This window comes from Argentina anserina, chromosome 2 (assembly GCF_933775445.1).
Source record: "Argentina anserina chromosome 2, drPotAnse1.1, whole genome shotgun sequence".
In the NCBI taxonomy this organism is placed as follows: Eukaryota; Viridiplantae; Streptophyta; class Magnoliopsida; order Rosales; family Rosaceae; genus Argentina; species Argentina anserina.
Window position 1 is genome coordinate 25,841,131 of NC_065873.1, and position 23,808 is coordinate 25,864,938.

General features: G+C 38.0%; 3 protein-coding genes across 3 annotated transcripts; all 3 read right to left on the reverse strand.

The window, feature by feature from the left end:
- Positions 1-8,829: 8,829 nt before the first annotated feature.
- On the reverse strand, positions 8,830-12,554 carry LOC126782360 (AP2-like ethylene-responsive transcription factor ANT). Its single transcript, XM_050507589.1, has 9 exons — positions 11,986-12,554; positions 11,305-11,899; positions 11,082-11,164; positions 10,890-10,898; positions 10,715-10,803; positions 10,548-10,621; positions 10,406-10,456; positions 10,236-10,312; positions 8,830-9,915 (listed from the first exon to the last, which is right to left on the reverse strand). Exons 1-9 carry the CDS (start codon positions 12,305-12,307, stop codon positions 9,233-9,235), a joined length of 1,983 nt encoding a protein of 660 aa, XP_050363546.1. The 5' UTR covers positions 12,308-12,554; the 3' UTR covers positions 8,830-9,232.
- A 6,372-nt stretch (positions 12,555-18,926) lies between these two features.
- LOC126784467 (uncharacterized) lies at positions 18,927-20,865 on the reverse strand. The gene is made up of 5 exons (XM_050509928.1): positions 20,469-20,865; positions 20,252-20,379; positions 20,050-20,162; positions 19,748-19,933; positions 18,927-19,238 (listed from the first exon to the last, which is right to left on the reverse strand). Exons 1-5 carry the CDS (start codon positions 20,837-20,839, stop codon positions 19,209-19,211), a joined length of 828 nt encoding a protein of 275 aa, XP_050365885.1. The 5' UTR covers positions 20,840-20,865; the 3' UTR covers positions 18,927-19,208.
- Positions 20,866-21,717: 852 nt separating this feature from the next.
- LOC126783762 (heterogeneous nuclear ribonucleoprotein 1-like) lies at positions 21,718-23,400 on the reverse strand. Its single transcript, XM_050509290.1, has 2 exons — positions 23,064-23,400; positions 21,718-22,879 (listed from the first exon to the last, which is right to left on the reverse strand). The coding sequence occupies exons 1-2, from the start codon at positions 23,283-23,285 to the stop codon at positions 22,100-22,102; spliced, it is 1,002 nt and encodes a 333-aa protein (XP_050365247.1). The 5' UTR covers positions 23,286-23,400; the 3' UTR covers positions 21,718-22,099.
- Positions 23,401-23,808: the final 408 nt, after the last annotated feature.

A 23,808-nucleotide genomic window follows, 5' to 3' on the forward strand; every position in this document is an offset into this window, starting at 1 on the left:
TTATATGATCCATTCTGTCATTCAAAATTGGATATGTGCTTCTCTTCAAGACCAAGCTTGCTTGCTTCCATATTTGACATAGCTTTCTTTGTTTGTTTGTTTTTTTTTTTTTTACTGACACACTCGCCAACTATTCTAACAGACCTCTCTTTGCTGTTACACACTCATTTTTCTCAGTGCCAACTAACCCCCTCTCCCTTTCATTTCTTTTAAGAAAAAACTCATTATGCTCCTAACCTCCATCATCCCCCTCTGCACATTGCCCCCCTCCCCCATCTCCACCCTTGATCTCCACTCAAGAGCCCCCCACATGACATGTGTATGCATCTCTGAGGGGGTGCAGGAGGGTAATGTGTGCCTGCAGAGCAGGGAGGAGTAGGGTTGGTTCTATTTAACTGATTTAAGGTAATAGAATAGTAATGGGGTAGTACCTGGAGTCTTTTTCTTTTTACTTTGGAGAGGAACACAAGGAATAATGGAATCTAATCATCAATTTACCTCCTTGTCCTGGTACGGGTTTTCCAGCTCGAAGCCAACCAACCCGGTCAAACCAAATTATCTGGTCAACTCTCTCTGGCCTGGTTGTGATCTTGCTGGCTCTGTGACCATTTAACCTATAATTATTCCGATAATATCGGGCTAATTTCTTCCCCCGGTGGTCGTGATCCGGTGGGACGCACGTAAATCTAGAAATGAGTCGTCGAGTAATGTTTAACAAGTAATATGGACTGTGATTTTAGGGTTTTCTAAGAAAGGAGGGACCTCAATAAGCAAATTAAAATTGGGAAATACAATGAGAGGGATGGTATACCTAACTGATCTATGTGGGAACTCACACTGAAGCACACCTTTCAGTTCCTTGTCAAGGTGGGGTTTGGTAGAATAGCAAGATCTTGTTCTTCATTATCATTTTTCTTCTTTTCATAAGGAGATTTGGTTGATATATGAAGTGATTAGTTACACTCAAAATTGACTTGTGAGTTCAAGCAAGCAAGTAAAGAGGCAGAATCAATTCTTGGGTATATTGAAGGGGTTTGAATCCGTCTAATGTTCGCTCGCTAATTAAGTTATACCTAAAAGTCCAAAATTTTCAATATTTTACTTAATTTAATGATGAATGCACTAAAAATAGAGACAATGAGTATAGCGCGTCGGATTAAATGTATACTAGTGGGTAGTGCCACTAATTTTAGTTAAGGCCATACAAACTCAGATGTACTTAATTTTACGACAATCTAAATGATTTAGTTCACGATCTCTCTTCTACGTGTGTTTAGGCAATGAAAGATTTTAGGCAAGTTCTTCTTGAAAATTCTTTGAATCCCGAAACCCCACAAATATTATGATCACAATAATTCAAGTGGAGTTGTCACATTCATATGCAAGAACAGATGGGGATTACAATATCTGATTCCGATTAGAACACATACATTGTATTAGATTATTCATTATTGTACACAGATTCATTCAAGCTATGAGCAAACCAGGGACACTCATAAAATTCGACCAAACTCGACCAATGTTGCATGTGTTGAACATCAGTGATGCAAACAGCAGCAGATATTTGCTTACATGATAATAAAATGATAGTAATTAGTAATTACATGATGTTTAAGCTACAGCGCCAGAACCAAAAGAGAGAGACTTGATCACGCCTGAGGGCATGCATTGAGGTTCAGGAGGGCATTTGTTCTTAAAACTAATCCAGATGGTCCACAATCCACAGATATGTGGTCCAAATCTGATGAGCAATGATGGGATTGATACCTAAGAGTAAGAGAAGACGAATCTCACAAGATTTAGCCCCCAATTATATAATTAACAACTCTCTAAACCCCCAAATTATCTGCATATAAATATTACTAATCTTTGCTTTACTTAGTTCACAACCCATGCTTCTTCTCTTTTTGGCCTCAAAGATTTATACTTTCAAAAAAAAGCTCTTCCCTTCTTTACAAAAAAGTTGCCTTGCCCTTCCTTTTCTTCTAGTTTTTACAGAAGCAAAACCAGAAGGCACTTCATTAATTCATTCTTCTTCCATACATGAGATGATGAGAACCCAAAAACACCAGCTTCTGCATTATTATCATATTAGAACACAGTACAAGTACAATTCATTATGTAGAACACATTAAACAAATTAGGGAAGCAGCATTATGAGTACAAATAATTAGCTCATTTTTTTCTTTGAAACATATATTAGAAGCAAAGCATGCGCAAAAGAGCTGAAGAGAGGTAATGATCATCCTGATTTAGATATGATGCAACTCATCGAAACCCATGACGACGGACCCTAACAATCATTTTGGTTAATTATCTAGCTAAAGATAGGTCGTTTCTCTCTATCTCTCATTTCTTTAAGCTGAATAGAGAAAAGAAAATCCAGGAGCAGAAAAGGATCTTAGGTTTGTGTATTTATAATAATGATGACTAGTTAGAAACTAAGATGAGAATATATTACAGGTCCGTACATAAGCTATAGATGATCAGATTTTATTCTTGCCTAAATGAAAATAGTGACCTCTAGATAGAGGTTTATCAAAATTCAAAATCACAGGCTCACAGCATAGTCCATAGAAACATGATTCATATTATGGATCTATCAGTAGAGCCTTGTACGTCTAGACATCTTCAATCTCATTCCCAAAGTGTCATAATTCAATCCACCACAAGTAACACAGACAACTATCTTTTTTTGCTTGTCGAATTGCTAGATATGCCCTAATTGTTGAGAATATACATTTACACTGGAAATTGAAATCTAGCTTGTGAGTTTATAAGAATTTGGGTCATCAATTGCTAATTGGTTTTGGATATGAATCACATATCACTTTATCATAGTATTAGAGCGGGTTACCCACATTCACGTGTGAAGTGCAAATAATCACACAGACTCCACGACACAAAAAAATGTTGTATGCGTGTAGATGTGTGTTGAGAATATACATCACATATTGAGAATTATGACCTAGCCTATGGGTTTATAAAGGTTTGAATCACTCAATCCATTACCAATTGATTTTGGATGTGAACTCCAAATTACTTTATTACTAGCTACTAAGGGTCTTTTCTTTTATGAACTTCAAATGAATGACCACTATGTTGAAGATTTTCCATGGCATCCGATACTTTTTGGATGACTGGTTCATTGTTGATTGTCCTCAACATCAAATTTAAGCATAATAGAAGGACATTATGCATGAAAAGCCAGGCGCAACCAAGGGCGGATCCAGCCCATGCAAGATTTTTCATCCCAAATTGTTTACTACATGTATATTAGTGTTAGTCAAAAAAATTATTTATATATGTATAGAATTGGATTTTTAATATGCATTTCTCCTACATGACCTTATTCTTCTTCTTAAATTATTGAATTTTTTTAAGTATAACTCTTATAATATTCTTGTTAGTTGTTACTCTATATATTAAATTTGAAATTGCAAGTATAAAATCGTACGTTTCAATCTATTCATTTTGCGAACAATATTTGTTGGAGTATTTTAATTTGTCATTGATTTAAAGAATATTGTTCTACATTCATTTACACTTATTTTCACTTTTAAATACTCACCGATGTCTACAGTTTGCATGATTATATATTTGTATTGGCAAAAATTTTTTTTGCCTTTGACCAACTTCAAGCCCACCCAACGTTCGGATCCTAAATCCGCCCCTGGACGCAACCCACCAGTATTAGCCAAGATTTCTACTTATCCATAAGAGCAGCCTAAACATCCAAAGCACTCCCCACGAAAAGCCAAAGATTCATGTGACAAACTGAATCAATTCTGCAACAAAAGAACTAGTTATGCTTTATAACCAGGTGACAAAGCATATTCTAAAATGGGCCAATATCCGAATAAACGTGATGGTTCTGTTGGGTCTGTTGCCTTCCATAACACTGGAGGTTGATGTTCAATGGACTTCCAATATCAGACCCAAATAAGAAAAACATATTAGTGAGGAATACTGCCCATTAAAGTGGGCTGTGGCACATTCTCAGGGGACTATGACATCAACTTGGGCTTGTGATATGAATACCAATAGACCATGGATTAAACTTGGAGACGAAAAGGAATATGATGTAAAAGATAAGAACAGAACAAACTGGTAAGATAAAGGTTTAGCAGAATATCAGATGATGGATATGTGAGAGCAAAAGGCTTGTTTGGTGAACAAGTAAAAAGTCCATGCAGGCTTTCAGTAACTCAGAGACAGAAAAGAGAAGGCCAAGGGACAAAACAAATTCAATCAAACATACCATAAGGTAAGTGATTGTGTAGATATTTTTTGACAGTGACAATAGCAACCATTAAATTTCTTGGGTCCCTGTGAACCAGCATTGTACCTGTCTGCTTCTCTATATGAATGGTCTGACTTTAAAACACAGGATCCCTATAAACTTGCCAATTGATTTCTCTGTGTCAGTCTAGCTTGAAAGATAATATATATATATATATATATATTTTAAAGGAAAAAGTGGTAGCCTCTTTTGGATACTGGTACAACTTGATGAATTACTATTAGAAGCTAAACAAAATTATAAATAAAAGGAAAAGCCAGATGGCTCAAGGAGGTAAAATTACAGTAATGTGGTTTTGTGGTTAGTGACATTTATGAAATTTGATGGGTATGTTTCAAAAGCCTGGGAGGCTCTGTAACAGTTGGGGCCAAGATGAAGATAAGGCTGAAGCATTCATCTGCTCTCTTAAATTTGATTCACAGAAAGTAAAGAGAACTGAGTTTGAAATCCTCAATTCCACAGCAACATTACAGCCAAGTAAAAGAGTTTCATATCCAAAAGCGCAGGACTAAGGGAGGGTCACATGAGGTGCAAATTTGATAGAGACAAACAAATCATAGAGGGAAGAGTGTGGTCCAAATCAAAATTGAGGGTGGTTTAATATTTTTTCCCTCTTTTGTAGGTCTCCTTGGGAGAAACAGGAGTCCTGCATAGGGAGCAATGGGAGTGAGTATTGGCTATTTTTATCCCATGTCAATTATTTGAGCAAAGCTAGTTTTAACATTAAGAGGGGTCCTTTCTTTCCTTCAGTGTGTACCCAATGTGTCTTATTAGATGAATAATCACGGCACCTGAGATGGGTCACCATCTCATTGAGCTGTAAAACCTGAATAATATGCAGTTTGATACCATTCACAGCAACTCTTTCACCAGCTAAAGGATTTTGGGACCATTTTCTTGGTTCTATTTGCTTTGGTTATTAGATGATGAATAACAAACCTTTCCAAAAGCTACAAGTTGGGGATCTCACCCACCCTTGTCTTGGATTTCATCTCTGTGTTTATACTTTAGATATATAACTATACCAGTTTCAATTCTGAAAAGCAAAAACAACAAGAACAATTACTGGATACAAATTAAGGCCAACTTAACTTGTCTAGCAAGTAAGTTTTGTGATCAATTAAATTTGCTAGCAAGTGTGCTGGAAAATTAGTACTGCGTTTTTGAGTTTCACCAAGTCCAGCTGTTAGAAACTTGAATGCTCAATGCTGAGGAATAAATGTCTTTCTACCAAGTTGCAATGACAGGTATGAGGAAAGTTAGAAGGGATAGGGTGATTATTGATAAGCTTGCTATGTGGTTTTGCAGTACTAGTGTACTATAGGTTGAATTTCTTCAGTCTGTCCCTTTCACTGGTTGCATCCTAGAACAATTTTTTTTTTACGGGAATGAAATGAATTCATTAGGCATCAATCTAATACGAGCAACAAGGCTCTACGATCACAAGGATCATGCAAAGGGTCCCTTAGGAGGCACTATCTACTAGACAGAATAAAACGAAACTAAACGAAATACATGGTCGAGACCTGTTACTCATTCGAAGGGAGGAATATTATTAGAGAAAAATAAAACTAGGGAGTAACATAAAATAAAATCAACAAGCCCACAAAAACAACAAAACCCAGCCTTGTTCCCAACTTAACTTCTCTGAACACAATCTCGTCGCCGCACCACTGCCGCACCGGTCCAAGACTCCAACTGACCAGAAGAAGCTGCCCATTCAAGAGATCAAGACGCATGCACTGCCGACCCTGGGGCAAGGCAGAGTAGGCACCAGTCTAGGGCCTCAATTTTTGGGGGCCTCAATAAAAAAATTGTATTTAAAGAAAAATCAAGAAGAAAATTCTTCTTAATTATATATGAGTGCAATATTCTTCTTAATTATATATGAGTGAAAATTGTATGTATATACAGTCTCTATTTAGAGTGACGCTTCATTCTGAAATTTCAGAGTGAAGTTCCAATTTTGGCACACTTTTCGGTCAAATTTTTTCACCATAAGCGATTCAATATTTAGGTATGCTATTCAAGATCATCTCTACAAAATTTCATCTAATTCGAATATCGTTAATGTATTGAAATTAGATTAAATCAATGAATGAATTAAAACTGTTCAACGTGAACCGTTCGTGTAAATATCAATTTTGAAAGCTCAAACCATTGTCAAATTGGATGAAACTTTGTAGAGATGATCTTGAATAACATACCTAAATATTGAATCTCTTATGGTGAAAAAATTTGACCGAAAAGTGTGCCAAAATTGGAACTTCACTCTGTAATTTCAGAGTGAAGCTTCACTCTTGATAAAGACGGTATATATATATATATATATATATTACTTATTACAATGCATGAGTTATCCAATATTCATTGATAATATCACTCTATTTCTTATTACAATTTTTTCCTTTAATCAAATTAAGGCATAAAAACATTCTCAATTCATGTTTTTTTTTTCTCAATCCAATGCATAAGACGTAAGATTTTTGAACCTTTTTATTTTGTATTTTTGATTTTTTCCCTTTTTTTTCAGTTGAGATAAAAAATTATTATCGTAATTAATTGAAAACGTAGGACTTCTGAGCCATTTATATGTTTATAATAATAAGTTTGTTTCGTCTTTGTTTGTACGGATTTTAGATTTGTCATTTGTCCATGCTTCAACTTTCAACAATAAATTATGAACAATTAGAGTTTTTCTTTTTTTTTAGCATTTATTTTAGAGCCTCCAAATTTATTTATTTTCTTGCCTTGAGCCTCCATGCACACAGGACCGGCCATGGACGCATGCCTCCCCACCCGAAAGAGAATAAGAGACTCCAAGAGCACCAAAACACTCCAAAGAGAGAAGTCTAGCGTCCCAGGAGTATCACCACCACCTTGATGAAGAAGACAAAGCCTCCGCCGCCATCAAGAAGCAAGCATCCTCTTGCGCCACACCCGGAACCAATCTTATGATGCACACTCGAAGAAGCAGTGAAAACACAAACCGAATCAAGCCAGCAAAGCCTCGGGCATCACCGATCTGCAAAGCCAAATGACTCTAAACTAACAACACCCGTCCGGAGGCCTCATAGTGATGATGAGGCAAGCCTCACCGGCGCGGAGCACCACTGGACGGGAGGACTATGGCAATTGTTGTTGTGCCGGCTCTTTCGACAGGGAGAGAGCGTTTTCAAAGAGATGGGTTTTTTTTTGGGTTGTGCGATGCTAAGTGTCGAGTCAATCCATTTCATCCTAGAACAATATTGATTCTACTAGATATTGTGAAATTATTGGAGTTGATTTTAGCCATATAGTAGACAGGGAAGTTTAATGTTGAACCTGGTACATGTGTACCATGTCAGATTGTTGATGATCTAAATGATTTTGTGGCTTGGGCTAGGTTTTCAGCTCTTCCAACCTGTACACAACCAGCATGATAACAATAATTGTTTACTATCCTCCAAGAGAGTTGAATAAATGTGATATAATACTTTATTTTCTTTTGTTAAAACTTTATTATAAGAGGTACCAAATGCTTTGCAAATTGTAATTTTTTTGACCATGTTGTCATTTCTGTCAACTCCATATATGCTGCTGTGGGTTGTATCCCTCTTCAAATATATGCCTCTCTGTCTATATGTTCTGTCATGAATTTCTCACCTTCAATGAAAATTTGGTATAATTTCCACTGTTTTCAGAAGTTCATTTACAATAGGAAGATTTACAATGAAAATTAAGTAGTAGAGTATTGTGAATATAAAGAGAAGCAAAGATGTTGGAGAAACTTTGTAAAAGGGATCCAGGATGCAACAAAATGCTTCCCTTATAAGATGCAGCTTGTTAGAATCATCCTTCACTGGATTTATATGTAAGAAATGGTGCAAATTTTGCAACGTAATGGTTTCAATAAGATATTGGAGAACAACATGGAGGTAATATAATCAATTGTTTTAGAGGAAATGTGAATGCATTATGGATTAGATGAACGACACTCTCTCATAGATAATGGAAAATGAGGTAATTGTTGCATACCTTTCCCAGCTTTCCCGGCACAAATTCCTCACTGTCCTCTTCACATAAGCACTTAATAGGTCAATATTGCACTCGAGCTCACACGTGAAAGGCAAGCACTTAGATGTAAGATAGTGAATGATTTCAGCTGAACAAAATTTTCTTAAGCAATCCACACCACGACATGGAATAGCTTTTGAGGACAACCATATCTCTTTGGATTAGAATTAAGAAAAAGCAAAAGAAATTTTTAATCACTGCTGACAAAGTGCCTGTTAATACTTAATAGTGATGAACAAAAATTAAGCAACCAAAATCTTAATTACTCTATTTCTCTCAGTTGAATGACTAAGTGGGAGGGAAAGAATGAATGTTTGTTCCTTTGAGGAAAGCTGAAACAAGAAAGGGGAAGGAATAGGATTTGCAATGATGGTTTGCAATGCAGATTGTGGAGCATGAGTGAGATTGGTCAAAACAAAGAGTTGTATTGCATTGCATGGTACCCTTTAGGCTTTTGCATTATTGGGAAACATTGAGCTGGTTTTGTACATAGGACAGGACCTATAAAAAGTTTGAAAAGCAATTTCAATTATGGAAGGGCCACTCTTCTATAATAATAGCCAAAACATCATTTCATGGAAACTTGATCATTAGGGCCTTCCTTTTAATTCCCTCCAAATTGCACATAATATTCTGCTGATATGAGCCAGAAAGGTTTGTTGTCAGAAAGTTTGTTACTCTCAGACAGATAACTGGAACCGACCTTTTTCTTTTGATTAATTCCTACTTCCTCCACTAAACTCTTGATATAACATAAAGATCAACATCCCATTTCCTAACTCTTTTTTTTCCCCATTAAACACTAAAATCCACCAATTTCTTCCTTTTTCCCTTGTTCATGCAAAAGCATTGAGACATTGCAACCCAAGTTTTCTAGGTGTCACTCCAAGCAGCAAAGAGAGGCAAGTGAGACATGGAGATGGCAGCTGCAGGCCTCAACTGAGCTGATGGGAACCAAGAGCTAATAGCAGCAGCACTGCTTGGACTTATGAACTTTGATGCCATTGGAGGTTTTGCAAACAGCATTGTAGTGCTTGCTTTGTCAGGGCTATCTTCTCTGGAGCTGCTCAGACTGGTAACCAATGACGAAGGATTTGAAAACTGAGCACCGGCTTTAGCTGATTCATCCATCAATTGCTGGCTAGAGTTCACTGATTCAATGCGAATTAGGTCCTGCAATGCCATTGAGAAAGATGGAGGACTTCTGTAATTTCCTGAAGCCATTGATTTTTGATCAAGTGTTTGAACACAAGTAGCAGCAGTTGCTTGTTGCTGTGCAGCTTGGTACAAAGCCATTTTCCAATCTGAACTATTCCCATGGCTACTTTCAGGTGGACTAGCTTCCACATTGTTCTGTGCTGGCGAGCTGTACTCAACAACTAGATTTTTAGGTTCAACTTCCTTGTTACGCCTAGCGAATTCCCCAGCAAGCAAGGTGTTGCTAGCCATGATTTTCTCAACATCATATCTGGTAATGTCAAAGTTGGTGACCGCACTTACGCCACGGAACTTGATTGCAGCTATATCATAAGCTTCAGCTGCTTCCTCTTGGGTGCCTGAAAGTTCAATTTCTTTTTCAGTGAGCATTTGTTTGAAACTGCATGTTTTAAAGATCTGTCATCAAAATTGTATTTCATTTTTAGCTAGGAAGTGTTTTTTGTTCCTCTTTATTATCTACTCACTCTGAGAAAGGCTCATTTTTACACTGCCAAAGCAAAATACGTCAGCCTTAAGAAAAGTGTGTGGGAACATAGGCGCCATAAAAAAAAATCCTTTAAACTTTGAAAAAGTGATTGATCAGAAGAGCCCTTATGGAAAAAAAAAACTATAGAAAATATACAAAGAGATGAAGAAGCTTTAGCATGTAAGAACTTACCAAATGTACCAAGATATAGGTCCTTGTTTCCTGCAACCCTGCCAATTCGAGCTTGCCATCTCCCATGCTGGTGATGTCTGCACAATGCCAACAGGATATTTAGTCTAAGAAAAATTATCCATCTCAAATACTGTGATCGTGTTTCAATGAGAATGAAAAAGAAGCAAAACCTTGTAACTCCTCGGTAAATCGAAGCACCCCTTGAAAATCCACTGCTCTTCCTGAAAATTTATATGTGAAAAAGCTCATGAATACTATTCTTTCAAATCAACTCACAAGAAGCAAATCCATACGAGAAATCATAAGCTCTACCTCCTAAGATGCGCAACGTATTCTTGCCGATTCATATTCTTCATTTCTTCAATCTGTGTTGTGTAATCATCCAACTGCAAAGAGAGATCACCATGAGCATATATCAGCAAATAAAAATCTTTCACAAAGTGATAATAAGTTCAAAGAGTTGAACCACATTTACATACTGGGAAGTTTATGTGGGTTGAAGAGCCCCAGTACTTAAGAGCAGCAAGATCATAAGCCCTTGCAGCTTTCTCTTCCATATCATATCCACCTGTGATTAGTTCAAATGAAAAATTTAGAATAACAAAACGTGCTAATTAAGACCAAATTCTTCACTTTTAAGAACAAAAGCCTTACCAAGATAAACTGCATTATTTGATTGGAATGGCATCCACCAGCAGCATAAACACGACAGGTAAGAATTAAATAGCACAAGTCAGATCACCACAGACACAGTAGGGACCAAAAATTTCAGTAAAACTAAACAAAACAAAAAAAAATACTTCTAAACATAAATACTATCTATTTTCATGTCTTTGATTGACCCACCTTGCCTTCCTTTTCTGGTTTGCCCCTCCTTCTTGCAACTGTTGTCCCATAGATGAGCTTCATATCTACCCGTCCATCTATGCCTGGTTTGAGTCATAATTAACAAAGGGTCACACAAACATTCAGAACCGAAACAAAAAATAACAAAAAAATAACAAACAAATAATTTTTTTACCAACATATTAAAATTGAAAGAATTATGGATTTAAGGAAAAATTCAAACCTTGTGACTCCTCTATACTGTGAAGTTCTTTGCCCAAATGTGTCTATGGACTTTCTGTGCACTGGCTGCTTTGTTTGGCTAATTTTACCAGAACCTCTCTTCTTGGTTTCCATGGCTAGACACTCTGTTTCAGTTGGTGAAATCTGCCTTGGAGCTGCGACACAACTGGACTGAGATCCAGGGCTCATGGACAAAGTAAGAGACTGTAAATCCCCACACTGAATCCAACCATTAACAGACCCAGAACCTCCACCATTCTCCATGCTGTTGTTGCTACTCATTTGTTGCTGACTCAAACCATGAGGAGCAGCAGCAGAGTACTGCCTAGTCACCCAGTTCTGGGTCATTTGGTGACTATCAGAGCCTACAATGTGGGCTTGCTTAGACGAGTCTTCCACCATTTGAGCTTGGTAAGCTCCAGGGAAAGGGATACCAGAGTAGTAGTGTTGCTCTGCCTCTGCATTTTCATTGTAGTACAAGCTGTCTAAGCTGAGCGCCATTGCAACCTCTCTTTGTTGGTTTCCATAGTCATGAGCTCCCATGCTTGCTCCTCCTAGGAAGTCCTCAAGTTTTGGTGACGAGTTCGGCACCATTCCTGTTCTCAAGGAAAAGAAACATTCAAAAATTGAAGCACAGAAGATAAAAAAAATGGGTGCAGGTTTTGATGAAGACATAAGGTACCTTCAGCTTGTGAGCGAGTGAGAGCTTCCATGATGCAAAGAGAGCCATCTGACTTGAGTGGCATTACAGTCAAAGGAGACTGGAAGCCACCATTTTCATAGCAGAGTGGGGAAAGATTGTAAAAGCTACTAGGAAGCTGAGCTGAAGCAGAGGAGGCCTGCTGAGCTTGATGATGATTGTAGTGGTAATTAGGGTCAGAAGAAGGAGAAGAAGTGACCTCCATTTTCATATGGGGAGCTGAGAGTGAAAACCCCAACCAGTTGTTGTAATTGTTATTATGGCTTCCATTGTTGTTATGATTATGATCATTCATAGGCTTCATCTTCTACTTCTTCTTCTTGTTTCCTCTCTTTACCTTTTCTGAACTCCGCTAATTACTCACACTTATACCAACTTCTAAGGTTAGTATTTGCAGGGCAGCAACTCAATCATTGAGAGCAAATGAACTAATCATCTCCTACATGAAAGAACGAACAAACCTTGGGCTTGTTTTTTGTTGTTGTCTAGCTTCTGAAGAATACCTACACCACTCTCTCTTAATTCTCTCTCTCCCTCAATCTCTGAGGACAACAAAGCCTGTGGTCTCTTTAAACCTAAACAAAAAGAATGAATATATATATACATACACATAATATGATGATACCAAGCAAGTAAACAAGCGATGCTGGAGAGCACCCCCAGCATATATCCCATAGGGATCCGTGTATGTGAGAAAGACCCCAACTTTAGTTTTCATTTTGTTTTTTCTTAAACCCTGCTAAACCCCAAGATCAAATCTTTAATTCCTCATCTTACCCATAACCCAGAAGATTATTAATTTGGTGAAAATTGTACTATCCCTTCTTGTTCCATTCATTCATTCATTGACAGTGGTCAGAAACAGAGTTGAATCTAGTGGGTGTGAAAGAGCCAATGGGGTGAGAGGGGGAGGGGTCAGATATCCAAAACTGGGTATGAAATTGCTTTATTTTTTTTACAGTCACAGAGCCTAAGATAGATTTGATGAGCAGGACATCTGTCCATCCAGTCACTTCACTACACACTGGTACAGCTTTTGTTCCCCTCAAGAGTATCTTCAATTCAATTTTCAGAATACTTTGAAAACTGCTCCCCTAATTGGTTCACACCCTTCCGTTCTTTTATTTTTTTTTACCTTTTTCTTTGTTTATCTACTATTTCAGTGACAAAGTTCACGCCTTACCAATTGATCACAAGTTCACAACAGTGAAGACTCAAATATTCAGAAATGAAAAATGTATTCTTCTCTTTTGCCTAAGGTAAGTGAAGTGCTTCCGCAAGAAGATGCTTGTTAGGACTTAAAGTGTTAACCGGAAGCATTTGCTAAAGATATGTATGTTTACATTTCTTGTATAAACAAATCGTAACGTTTTAAAATTCCAACCGAAAGACACTTATGAAATCCAATAAGTAGCTCCATGTCTTCTTTTATCATCCTCTCTACTCTCTAGTGCTTACGCAGCTCACCGATTCCAGGAGTACTTGAAATGGAAGTAAAACTAATTATTTAGAAAAGAACTGAAAATGTTAAACAACGGATAAAAATAAAATGTTGGTTAATGGGAAGGTATGATTTGATAAAGATTGGAGTAAATTGTGTGGTCACATTTAATCAGACGGTGTGAAATCAGCTAACCTTGGACTTTATTCAATACTTTTTCTGAAATGGTCTGAGCGTCATTGACTAATTGGTCATCAGAATCGGATCCAAGCTAGATTTCTAATGTTTATTAGTTCATTTTGGCCTGGCATAGATAACATAATGCTCTTATGATTGGAAACTAAAAGATGATAACTGCACTGCATTTGACATGTTTCTTGGAAAGAACGAACTTGGTTAAATTGTTTGTTTTTTTTACCATGATGATACTTCATCTGGACACACTACATGATCCACTTCAATCCTTCTTCTATCAGTTCTATGTGTGAATGAAGCTAAAATCTGGGAGAAAACCTCATGCAATGTATTTCAGTCTTAGTTGAAGTGTATTATAACTTTGTTCTAAACTTAAATTAACGGTTTAAAGTGATGATCTTGATGAATACTAGGATTCACTCCGAGTGGCGTGACTTAAATTGTGATAATCTTAGTTTCAATGTACTGTAACTTTGGTATAAACATAAATAAAAGATTTTATTACTAAAAGAGTGAGTGATTCTATCGGTTGAATATCAAGTGTATCGTTCACTTGAAGTCTTGAACAATGTTAGGTTTAACAGGAAACACGACATGACGAAGATTGACTATTACCCTTATTAAAGCATATCTGCCACCATTATCATGCCAGTTCCTTGTTTGTTATAAGAACAGAAACCCAATTAACCAGTTGCTTTAACGTAAAAAATCAAGTGCTTAGTCAACACCTGCTTCTGGACAAAGAAAAACAGTCGAGTCTTAAATTGTTCTGAAATGATTGTAAAGCCCCCCCCCCCCTAAAGCTACTCTTTTTCCTAAAATTGCATTTAGAAATTCTTATTAGATCATCTTTTAGGTTTGATTCTCTGTTTAGTTTCTGTCCTGCTCTTCAACCATGGATAAAATTCGTACCAATTATCTGTTTCATCACATGCATGATGCATATATAATTTGACAGATTATTTAATTTTTACTGAAATGGGTCAAATTTTTCTCTCTTTTTTTCTTACTTTCTTCCGCTGAAAATGGCAGGGAGTTGTCCACTAATATATATCTTTTTTTAGTGATGGAGGGTTTTTCTTTTTGAGTGGGGAATGTTGTGTTAGATGGATCAAAAAGTTTTTCATGGAGAGACAGATTTTCAAATGGAAATGATTTTGGTTTGAACCTTGAGCAATTTTAACTAGGGCTGACATAGTATGAGAATTTACCACGATTACCGCAAAATCAATCGAGCCAATTAAATTGGTAACTGACATAGTCGGTTATTGACTTTTGCGGTTGGTTATCGTACCAATTATATACTTTGCGGTACGGTACGGTAATAGATTTTCATTACCACGGTAATTACCGTACCAACAGTTTATTTTTGTTTATATTAAATTGTATTAATCATAGCCGTTGAATGAATATCATGTAATCTTAGCCGTCAATTCCTAACACTAACCTCCTAAAAGGCTAAATATATTCCTCATTTCCTCATACCTCATTCGCAGCTTCAACGCCTCTCACTCTCCCTGTCTCTCAGCCCTCTCAAGTCTCACCTCTCTGGGTGTTAATTAACTGCCAAATTATTGCATTGCTGCATACTATAGGTTGTTGGCATGCTTCATACTATACATTTCTCTCATTTTTGTGTTTTCTTGTTTGTTAATGGCAAAAGAACTCAAGAACTAGTGAACTACAAGGGATGGTTGGATGACTAGGCATCTAGGCAGACTAGCAACATTGCAGCCTTGCAGCAGTCCAGCAGCTTGTTCTCAACTATGTTTGTGATTTGTTAATGTGTTATTGAACAATTTGAAGTTTTGAACTGTGTTTGTAACTTTGTGGTTGTATGATTTACTTGTATGAACCTTGTTAAGTTGGTTTTATAGCTCTTTGTTGACTATTTTTTTCATGAAAAAAAATTGGCCAAATTTAATGTTGATAAAGGCTCAACCGTACCGTACCAACATGTCGGTATACCGACTTTGGTGGTTGGTAATGATAATAAAATTTTGTTTAACAATTATAATTGGTTGGTAATTGATAATGATAAAAAAATGTTGGTAACCGTACCATATCAGCCCTAATTTTAACCCAGTTTTTTTGTTTTGGAGGGAAACTTGAATCACTTTCATGCTCTAGTTTTTACTTTTACTAACCTCTGTTCAGTGAAAAATTAAGCAAAGGTGCATGGTACTGATGGTAGGTTTGAAATTAGCCGCAAATTATTGATTAATATTGTAGTTTTGTCTCTGCTAAGTGCTAACTCAAAATGGCCAAGCATTCTAGAACCAGAATTAGAGTATGTTTAGTAATATGACTAATGTCATTATCGTTGATTTTGAGCATTAGGGAGAAAATGCCGGGAAAGAGGGATGTCAGAGAAAACGTAAAACAGACAAGATTTGCTATTTGTATTTTGGTTGGTTTCAATTAGTCAGAAATGTGGGCCTATAGACCTTAAATCAAATGGTGGAAAACTGTTAAATGCAGCTGTACACACTATCAAACATCTATATACATAGCTAAATGAACAAAAATGCTGCTGAGTTTTGAGTATCTGTCACATGTTTTAGGGGTGGCACGATGAGATGTTTAGTTGGGTTATGTCTGATTTTAGCGTATACTTCAAACAGATCGCAACAATAATATTTCGAATCAGACGAGTAACAATGAGCAACACCACAACTACAGTAACCTTCATAACTTCCAGCCTAATTTGAACTTAACATTACACAAAACAAATAGCCACCAACCGACCAAACATCGTCGAATTAACTAGGGTTAGAAACTTAGAATGAGGAAGCAATTCACATTATCCTCAGAATCTCAGATTGACGTGTACTCTACAGGGTTATAAGTCCCAATACAAGTATGCATGAAAGTAATGACTACTCCACAATGTTGACTCTACATGATCAAAATTACAAATCATATATATTCTGGGTGCCACCTTGATATGAAACAATGTAGTAGTAGTACTATGGAGTTTTGTTGAGATGACAGGAACTAGCCTCCATTGCATTTGCGGTCCATTGTGTTTTTGAACTGCAATTAAGCTTGGAGCTCTAAAAACTATACCACACAGGTGAAGCTGTGAGGTCAGATAGAAGGGACTTAATGAGAATCACGTGAGACATATTGAGACTTGAGAGATAGAGATAGAGAGTTCACTGGTCCAGTGTAGTCCAGAGAGGAAGGGGAGTCCAGTGATCTCATAATCCCAGTTCATCTACTATTGGCTTATATGATGTGGCCTCCCTGGGATGATCTTTGCTTAGATTTTGTATTGGATTCTCTCTCTCTCTCTCTCTCTACACCAGGACAAGGACAACTTCATAGATCTAGACCAACATTGATCTCAGCCCTACTATAGACTAGCTGTAGCTCTAGTCTGTCTCTCATAAGTTCGATATCATTTTATCTGTTCAAAAATGCGTAGCATGCAGCTGCTATCAGTCTCCCTTCCCCTCAGACAGAAATTTTGCGTTTGCATTTTGCATGCAGCTACCTAGCAGCAGCAATATTCATGACTTGTCAAAATCTAAGGCTACATGTCATGTCACAGTCACCCTTTTTGACCCTTAGATTCTCTTCCAGCAAATGCTACCTTCTCCATAACTACTCCATCTATTTCATTCTCCAGCCTTCTCTTATAGTCTTTATACATAAACTCTGTAATAACCAAAATCGAGAAGAAGATAATAAGAACATTTTCTAGCTTTTTTTTCCTTCACAAAGAAAATTTTAGGCTCATCTCTGTGATTTAAATTCTCAAATAATTGAGATATACTAAAAAAAGTAAAAATACAGATGGGTTAACAGATAAGAGTGTTGTACCAATAATATTTACTTTCGTAACTAGCTAGGGATTTGTAAAATTTTCACTTGCATTAGATAGAGGAGGCAGATGGGTAAAGGTTCCTTCAATAGTTATGAACCCCAGTCTCTAAGAAACACACACAGACCCATATGTATGTAATGTACGGTGGAGATCTGTGTCTGGCTTGGCTTTAATGTTTGATGCTACATTTTCTGGGAAATGAATGAGAGATGGGATGGGTTCATAAGTTCATTGATGGATGATTTTTCCTGTGATTTCGTTTTGCTTGTTAAATAGAACAAGTATGCGATGAAGAAAGCATGTTTCTTTTTATGGTAATTGTGGGGATTTTATATCATTCAAACATTTTCTGACTCTCCACCCCAATACCCATGCCTATCACTCACTCTACCGCCAAGAATTTGGTGAAAATGAAAGCCCTCCCACGCCTTCTACAATAAATATGCAATGGCCCTAAAAATTCTATTCAACTATTTAATTGGGGCTTTCATTTTATACATTACGAATTTTGAATGTGATGTTATGTTGAAAAAGAATCTGTTCTTCGTAAGAATTGTAATAAAAAAATTTCCATACTTCCCAAGTTTGATTCCATGTGCATTTTGATGATACAATATATCTAAATCAATCCCAAGATCAAACCAGAAAAAAAAAAAACAATTGCTGGCATTCTTCTAATCATAATGGCATGATATATCCGAAGTCAGCATTAGTCCATTGGAATAAGCAATAACAGAAAGAAAGAAAATTAGATGAAAAGGGTTAAGAGAAAGGGTAGTGGGTTAAGAGAAAGGGTAGTGGATCAAGAATTGGCAGATTCTGGGGGATGGGACATCTTAGCCTCTTAGGCAGCGAGAACTATTTATTACAAGAGAACGGCTACAGCAGCCTCCTCCTCTATCTAGCACTACACAAATTACAGTCTAGTTTTGGTACTCCCAGCTAGCTATGCCTTTTGTGACACACATTGACATGTCAAATCTTCTTTGTTTACCTTCTTCCATTGCGACTTCATAGTTATTCAACCACTTTTAACCCTAGTTGAATTAGTGGACATTGCATTGTTATTAAACAATTAAACTCGGGACTTTAGAGAATTAAAGCACAGAGGGTTTTGCAACTTTTGCATTTTAGGCCACCACCGTCTTTATAAGGCAAACTCTAAAATTTTCATGTAAAAGATCTCAACTTTACAGGCCTATGAGAAGCTTGCCCGATAGAATGCCATCAAAACCAAATCCAGAATTAGCCCAGTTCCTCATATCTTATTAATAAGTCTGGCCCATTTCATGGGATATTCTTCAGTTCAGCCTGTCCATAAGGCTCTACTGCTTTACTCATCAGTAGCAGACAGTAAGTTGTGATAACCTCAGTGGCAGATCAAAGTTCAACCTAATATATATTCCCACTCTAAAAAATGTATGAGGATTCAAAACACTACTCAAGCACAGCACACAACAAATGTGATTCTGTGACTTATATACCTAATATTTGTAAGAATGCAACAAAGCAAAAGATCCACTTTCATAAGCCACCTTCTCAGTCAAATTATATGGAATACAAAGAATGACTACGAACACATTAGTTGACAGTCTGTTAACAGTCAACCAAAGAGTGCACGAAAGCAGATTCTTACAGAGTAAACCTATTCTCTTAGCTTTGCATACGGCTTCTTAAGTATGAGAACAGCTGATGTCGGAATCAGTATCCACCACGGCCATTCAATAACCGATATCATCACCATCTTCGGACTAGAGATGTGAGCAACTGTAGCAATAAAAAAGAGTCGTTGATTAGAAAAGTATGACAGAACAGTTTTTAAGAAAATATCCAAAGAGTGATAAAAGAACTACAAGACAGGTTCATTTTGATTGGTTTCACTTAGCATACTCATTTAAGTTGAAGTCTGGTTCAAGTACATGTATCTATAAAGTATAAACAGAACATAAGATTATATTTAAATTACAAAGCACAGGTTATACACTACTGAGACAATACTGAAATTTTCATGCTAAAGGTTTATCATAACTTAATTGCTTCTACGTATCCTCCACGATTACAGAAGATCAATTGAGGGGTTAAAAAGATTACAGGTGCCAATTTCAACTACACTAATCTCTAGGTCGTAAAATTTTACTCATCAACAATGATCAAAACTTGAATAGTAAGTTCTGAAATATCAACTCAAAATTTTCCCATGCAGTGTTACACTAAAGACTTATCCTACGATGAGCAGCTACCTCAAACAACCATTCAAATACAGAATAGTATCGTACCTCAAATAATTCGAACGGACTACCGCGACGATATACATCACTCTTCTTGCTCTTATCATCAGGAAGGAGTTTATACAATAACGTCCTCCATCCCAAAAGTAGAACAGCAGTGCTCCCCATTGACACCAGCACAAAGCTAATCGAGGGAATGCGACCTGCTGTAGATGCCCTAATGACTATCCCGAGCTGCCAAAAAGCAAAAAGGAAGTTCAAGTTTCAGCGTCCTAAACAAAACGTGCACAAAATACACAAAGCTATACAAAATGAAATCCAGATGTAGGATACAAAATGATGAAACTTACAGGAATTCCAAGGGCCCATGACTTAGCAGAAGCAGCAACAGCCTTGGACAGACCATTCTCCCCACGACCGTCTTCCCCAAAGCCCCCGAGGAAATAAGCACTCAGAAACCAACCTGCTCAACCGCATTTCCCATTTTCCATCAACATGACAAACATTTTCGCATTCGAAACTTGGGAAACAAGCTACAATGGAGAACAGTACCAGCAATAAAAGGGTCAGCCGTGCGTAGGGTTTCAAAGTCGAAAACAGGGAAGCCGTGACTGAATCTCCCAATAGCAGCAAACGTCAGCAAAGCCAGAACATCTCCACCGGCGAGCAACCCCACCTTACTGAATCACAGCATTCCCATAATTAATAAAAATCAACACAAAATTTCAAGAAAACTAGGGTTTTTCTGAATTGATATGAATACGTTTACCCCCATTTTCTGATACGAGCAGAGGAGGAGGGCTTGTCGAACTGAATGACACCTTCCAAGGGCATACTCTCGCCGCCGACGAAGACGGGCTGATCGTCATTGTTTAACGGCGGCGGAGGGGGAGTTGTGGAGGGATTGGGGAGTGGGGGTTTGGAATTGACGGCAGCGGCGGAGGAGGTGGAATCGAGGCTTCCGTCGACGGCTTTAGCGAGGGTGAGGTTGAGAGACTTGGAGGGTTGGTTGGGTGTGGGGACGAGCCTGGACTTTCGGGTGGAGAAGATAGGCGGGTTCGGGTTGGTGAATTTGAGAGGGGGCTTGCGGGAGCAGGTGGCCGATAGGGCTCCGGTGGGAGCTTGGCTCAGAATTAGCATTCTTGCGCTTTCGCGGTTTCGCCTCAATCTCCCACCAGATAATGATTTTTTATGGAGGGGTATAACTGTCTTATTGGTAACGAATCCGAACGTATTTGTAACGTTTGCGCTCCGGATCCGGTCATATCCGGCGCGTTTCCGAACGTATCCGCGTGTCCAGTGTTATCACGCACTGTAAGACTTGTTGGATATGCGTCGGATGTTCCCGGACATGGGTCGGAAGAGTTCGGCTACACTCCAACAAAGACAATTTTAGCCCTATGAGTTTTCTCATTTTACAGCTTGGCTATGTGAAACTTTCGAGGACCACTTGTTTTTAGGCGTATCAGAACACATGCACTGCACGTGCGGCCTAATTTAGACGAGAAAAATCTCTAATTTTCCTGGTTCATGTTAAATATAGTAGCCCATAACCATAATCTTCATGACAATCTCGACTCTGCCATTTAATATGGAGGAGTTGCAATGATCTGAACAGAGGTGCAACATCATCTTACGATCTTAATGGCTTTGAAACCAGGAAAGGGATTCGAGCAGTTGACATTGCAACCTCAGAATATGGGTTCTTGTCAAGATGGATTGCAGCTTTTTTAACAGAATCACTTTCGTTATAAGCTCAACAATTCTCCGATAACTTCTACTTTGATTGTTAAATGTTGTCCATGTGAGCGAGACTATGGTTAAGAATAACAAGTGAAGCTCATTTCACCTAGACAAGTACCCAGATTAGTAGTTCCAATCCATTTGGGGAGGAGCAATGTATGGTTGGGTTAGGCCAATCTTTAACAATAAAGGTTTGCCAGCAAGAATATATATATATATATATATAATACATTTGCGAGCAGACAGATAGAATAGTGATTCCCAAATGGGACTAATCACTTCTACAAATGAACCAATCCTGCAAATTGCTCTAGTGATTCATGTTACAGCGGCAGCAGCACATCCGGTCATGTACCCAGATGCATAATCTCAAATCTCAATCCATCTGCCCTTTGTACAAGTGCAAAGAACTGCGCACCTGATGTCAATTGCAAAAGGAAAGCGTTTCTAAAAACAAAGTAAAAGATATCTACATTTTCAACACAGATAGAAGAAAAAATACTATCATTTTCACAGATGAAACCGATCCTGCAACTGCTTAAGCTCCAAAGTTTAACTGTCTAAATCATAAACTCAATTATATTACAAAAGGTCATCCTGTACGGATTAATTGGTTAGGCTAAAGTCTTCTGTCCAGATCTAGTTTGTTACTCCTTGTCAAGCAGCACCATCAACATTAAGTTTCTCCCCTTCAACCCTCGATGACTTCACATCAGCTGGTGCATGCTCAGTGATAAAAGCACGCTGATGTGCTGGCTCAGACACTCTGTTATACAAGTCATGCCCACCTGCAGCCACCACCCATCCCCCGCCACTCATGTAGGCAGGAGGGTAAAAGGCATTGCCGTATGGAAACATCCATGCCTGAGGAACAATTGGGGCAATTCCATAAGAAATTCCAGTAAATCCACCTGCAGGGTACCAACCGCCATAAACACCTGTTCCACCAGTAAATCCTCCCACCATACCAGTATTAGGTGCAGGAGTAGGAAGAACTCCATACGTGTTAGTACCACCAGTATAACGAGTACGACTGCCTCCCGACTGATAGCCCCTGTCATTGTCACGGTAACTCTCCTCCCTCGGCACAGCCCTCTTGACCTCCACAAACTTGCCACCCAACTCATGAAAGCTTTTCTGCATCACATTCTCCACAGACTCCTCCGAACCAAAAGTAATAAAACCAAACCCCCTAGGGCGTTGAGTCGCACCGTCCATCATCACAACTACATCAGTCACTCTACCAAACTTCTCAAAATACCTCCTAAACTCCAATTCGGTCACATTCTGCGACAAGCCCCCTACAAAAATCTTCCTAGTCCTAAACATATTGTTGCCAGTCTCAAAACTAATACTCTGAGATTGTTGCGGTGACAGTGGTTCTTGGTTTCTGTTGTACCCCCAGCCTCTTCTGGGTTTTGCTTTCTTCACATCTACCTATCAACCATAAATTATGCACTCCATAAATTCAATGTAACAGTTTTAACTTGGTTAATATTCCAATTCCGCTTCCATTTATTACATTGAAACCAATTTTCCTTTTTTTTCAAGGATAATAATTACTTACCTAAACAAGATTACAAGAAGATCGACATTGAAGTCGAAATTGAGAATGGAGTACCTTTCTTCCGAGAATGACATGAGAGTCAGCGAGGGCTTTGTCAGCCGAAAACGGATCAGAGAACCAGACGAAACCAAACCCACGAGGAGTGTTAGTGCCGCGGTCCCTGGTAACCGTCGAGCCCAAAACGACGCCGTACTGGCCGAAGTGATCTTGCAGTGTAGCTTCGGTGGTGTCCAGAGATAAACCGCCGACGAAGAGCTTGGCTTGGTCAGAGTCCATCAAGGAGAATCGGAGCAATTAACAAGGAAGCCCTGGACAGTTGAAAACCTAAAACCCTAAAATTGAAGCAAAATCCCAATACAGGGGAAAAGTGAAGTGAGATAAACGAAGATTAAAAAAACAAAAAAAAGAAACTGACCTGAAAGCGTTGCAGGAATTTTTAATGATCAGGGAAATTACCTTTTCTTATATCTTCGGATAGGATTAGGGCCTATCGGGTCTTTCATGGGCTGTACTGACCCAATATCTTAGCATCTAATGTTGGGCTGCGATTTTGATGAGTATGTTTTTGTACTATTTTAATGTAGTGACGCGAGTCTTGGCTCTCTTTCATTCTGTTTGGCTCGAACACAAAATGGCAAAATGCTACTATGGTGTTTGCACAACACAATTGAACAGAGCAATCAAACAACTATAATGTGAACAGCAGAGAGAATTATATATTTACGGTGGACTTTGAATATGAAGTATTTTTCAAGAGTTAAGATTGGGTCGTGTATTGTACGAGTTATGCATATAAGAT

Bases quoted from the DNA above. Each gene is read 5' to 3' on its own strand.
- LOC126782360 (XM_050507589.1), bottom strand. From the start codon at position 12,307: ATGAAGCCTATGAATGATCATAATCATAACAACAATGGAAGCCATAAT. The intron at 11,900-11,985 runs GTACCTTATGTC...CCTTGAGAACAG, and splicing joins CACTCGCTCACAAGCTGAAG to GAATGGTGCCGAACTCGTCA. The intron at 10,457-10,547 runs GTAGAGCTTATG...ATAAATTTTCAG, and splicing joins TACGTTGCGCATCTTAGGAG to GAAGAGCAGTGGATTTTCAA.
- LOC126784467 (XM_050509928.1), bottom strand. From the start codon at position 20,839: ATGCTAATTCTGAGCCAAGCTCCCACCGGAGCCCTATCGGCCACCTGC. The intron at 20,163-20,251 runs GTACTGTTCTCC...GCGGTTGAGCAG, and splicing joins GGCTGACCCTTTTATTGCTG to GTTGGTTTCTGAGTGCTTAT. The intron at 19,934-20,049 runs GTAAGTTTCATC...GCTTTTTGGCAG, and splicing joins CATGGGCCCTTGGAATTCCT to CTCGGGATAGTCATTAGGGC.
- LOC126783762 (XM_050509290.1), bottom strand. From the start codon at position 23,285: ATGGACTCTGACCAAGCCAAGCTCTTCGTCGGCGGTTTATCTCTGGAC. The intron at 22,880-23,063 runs GTACTCCATTCT...TATGGTTGATAG, and splicing joins ATGTCATTCTCGGAAGAAAG to GTAGATGTGAAGAAAGCAAA.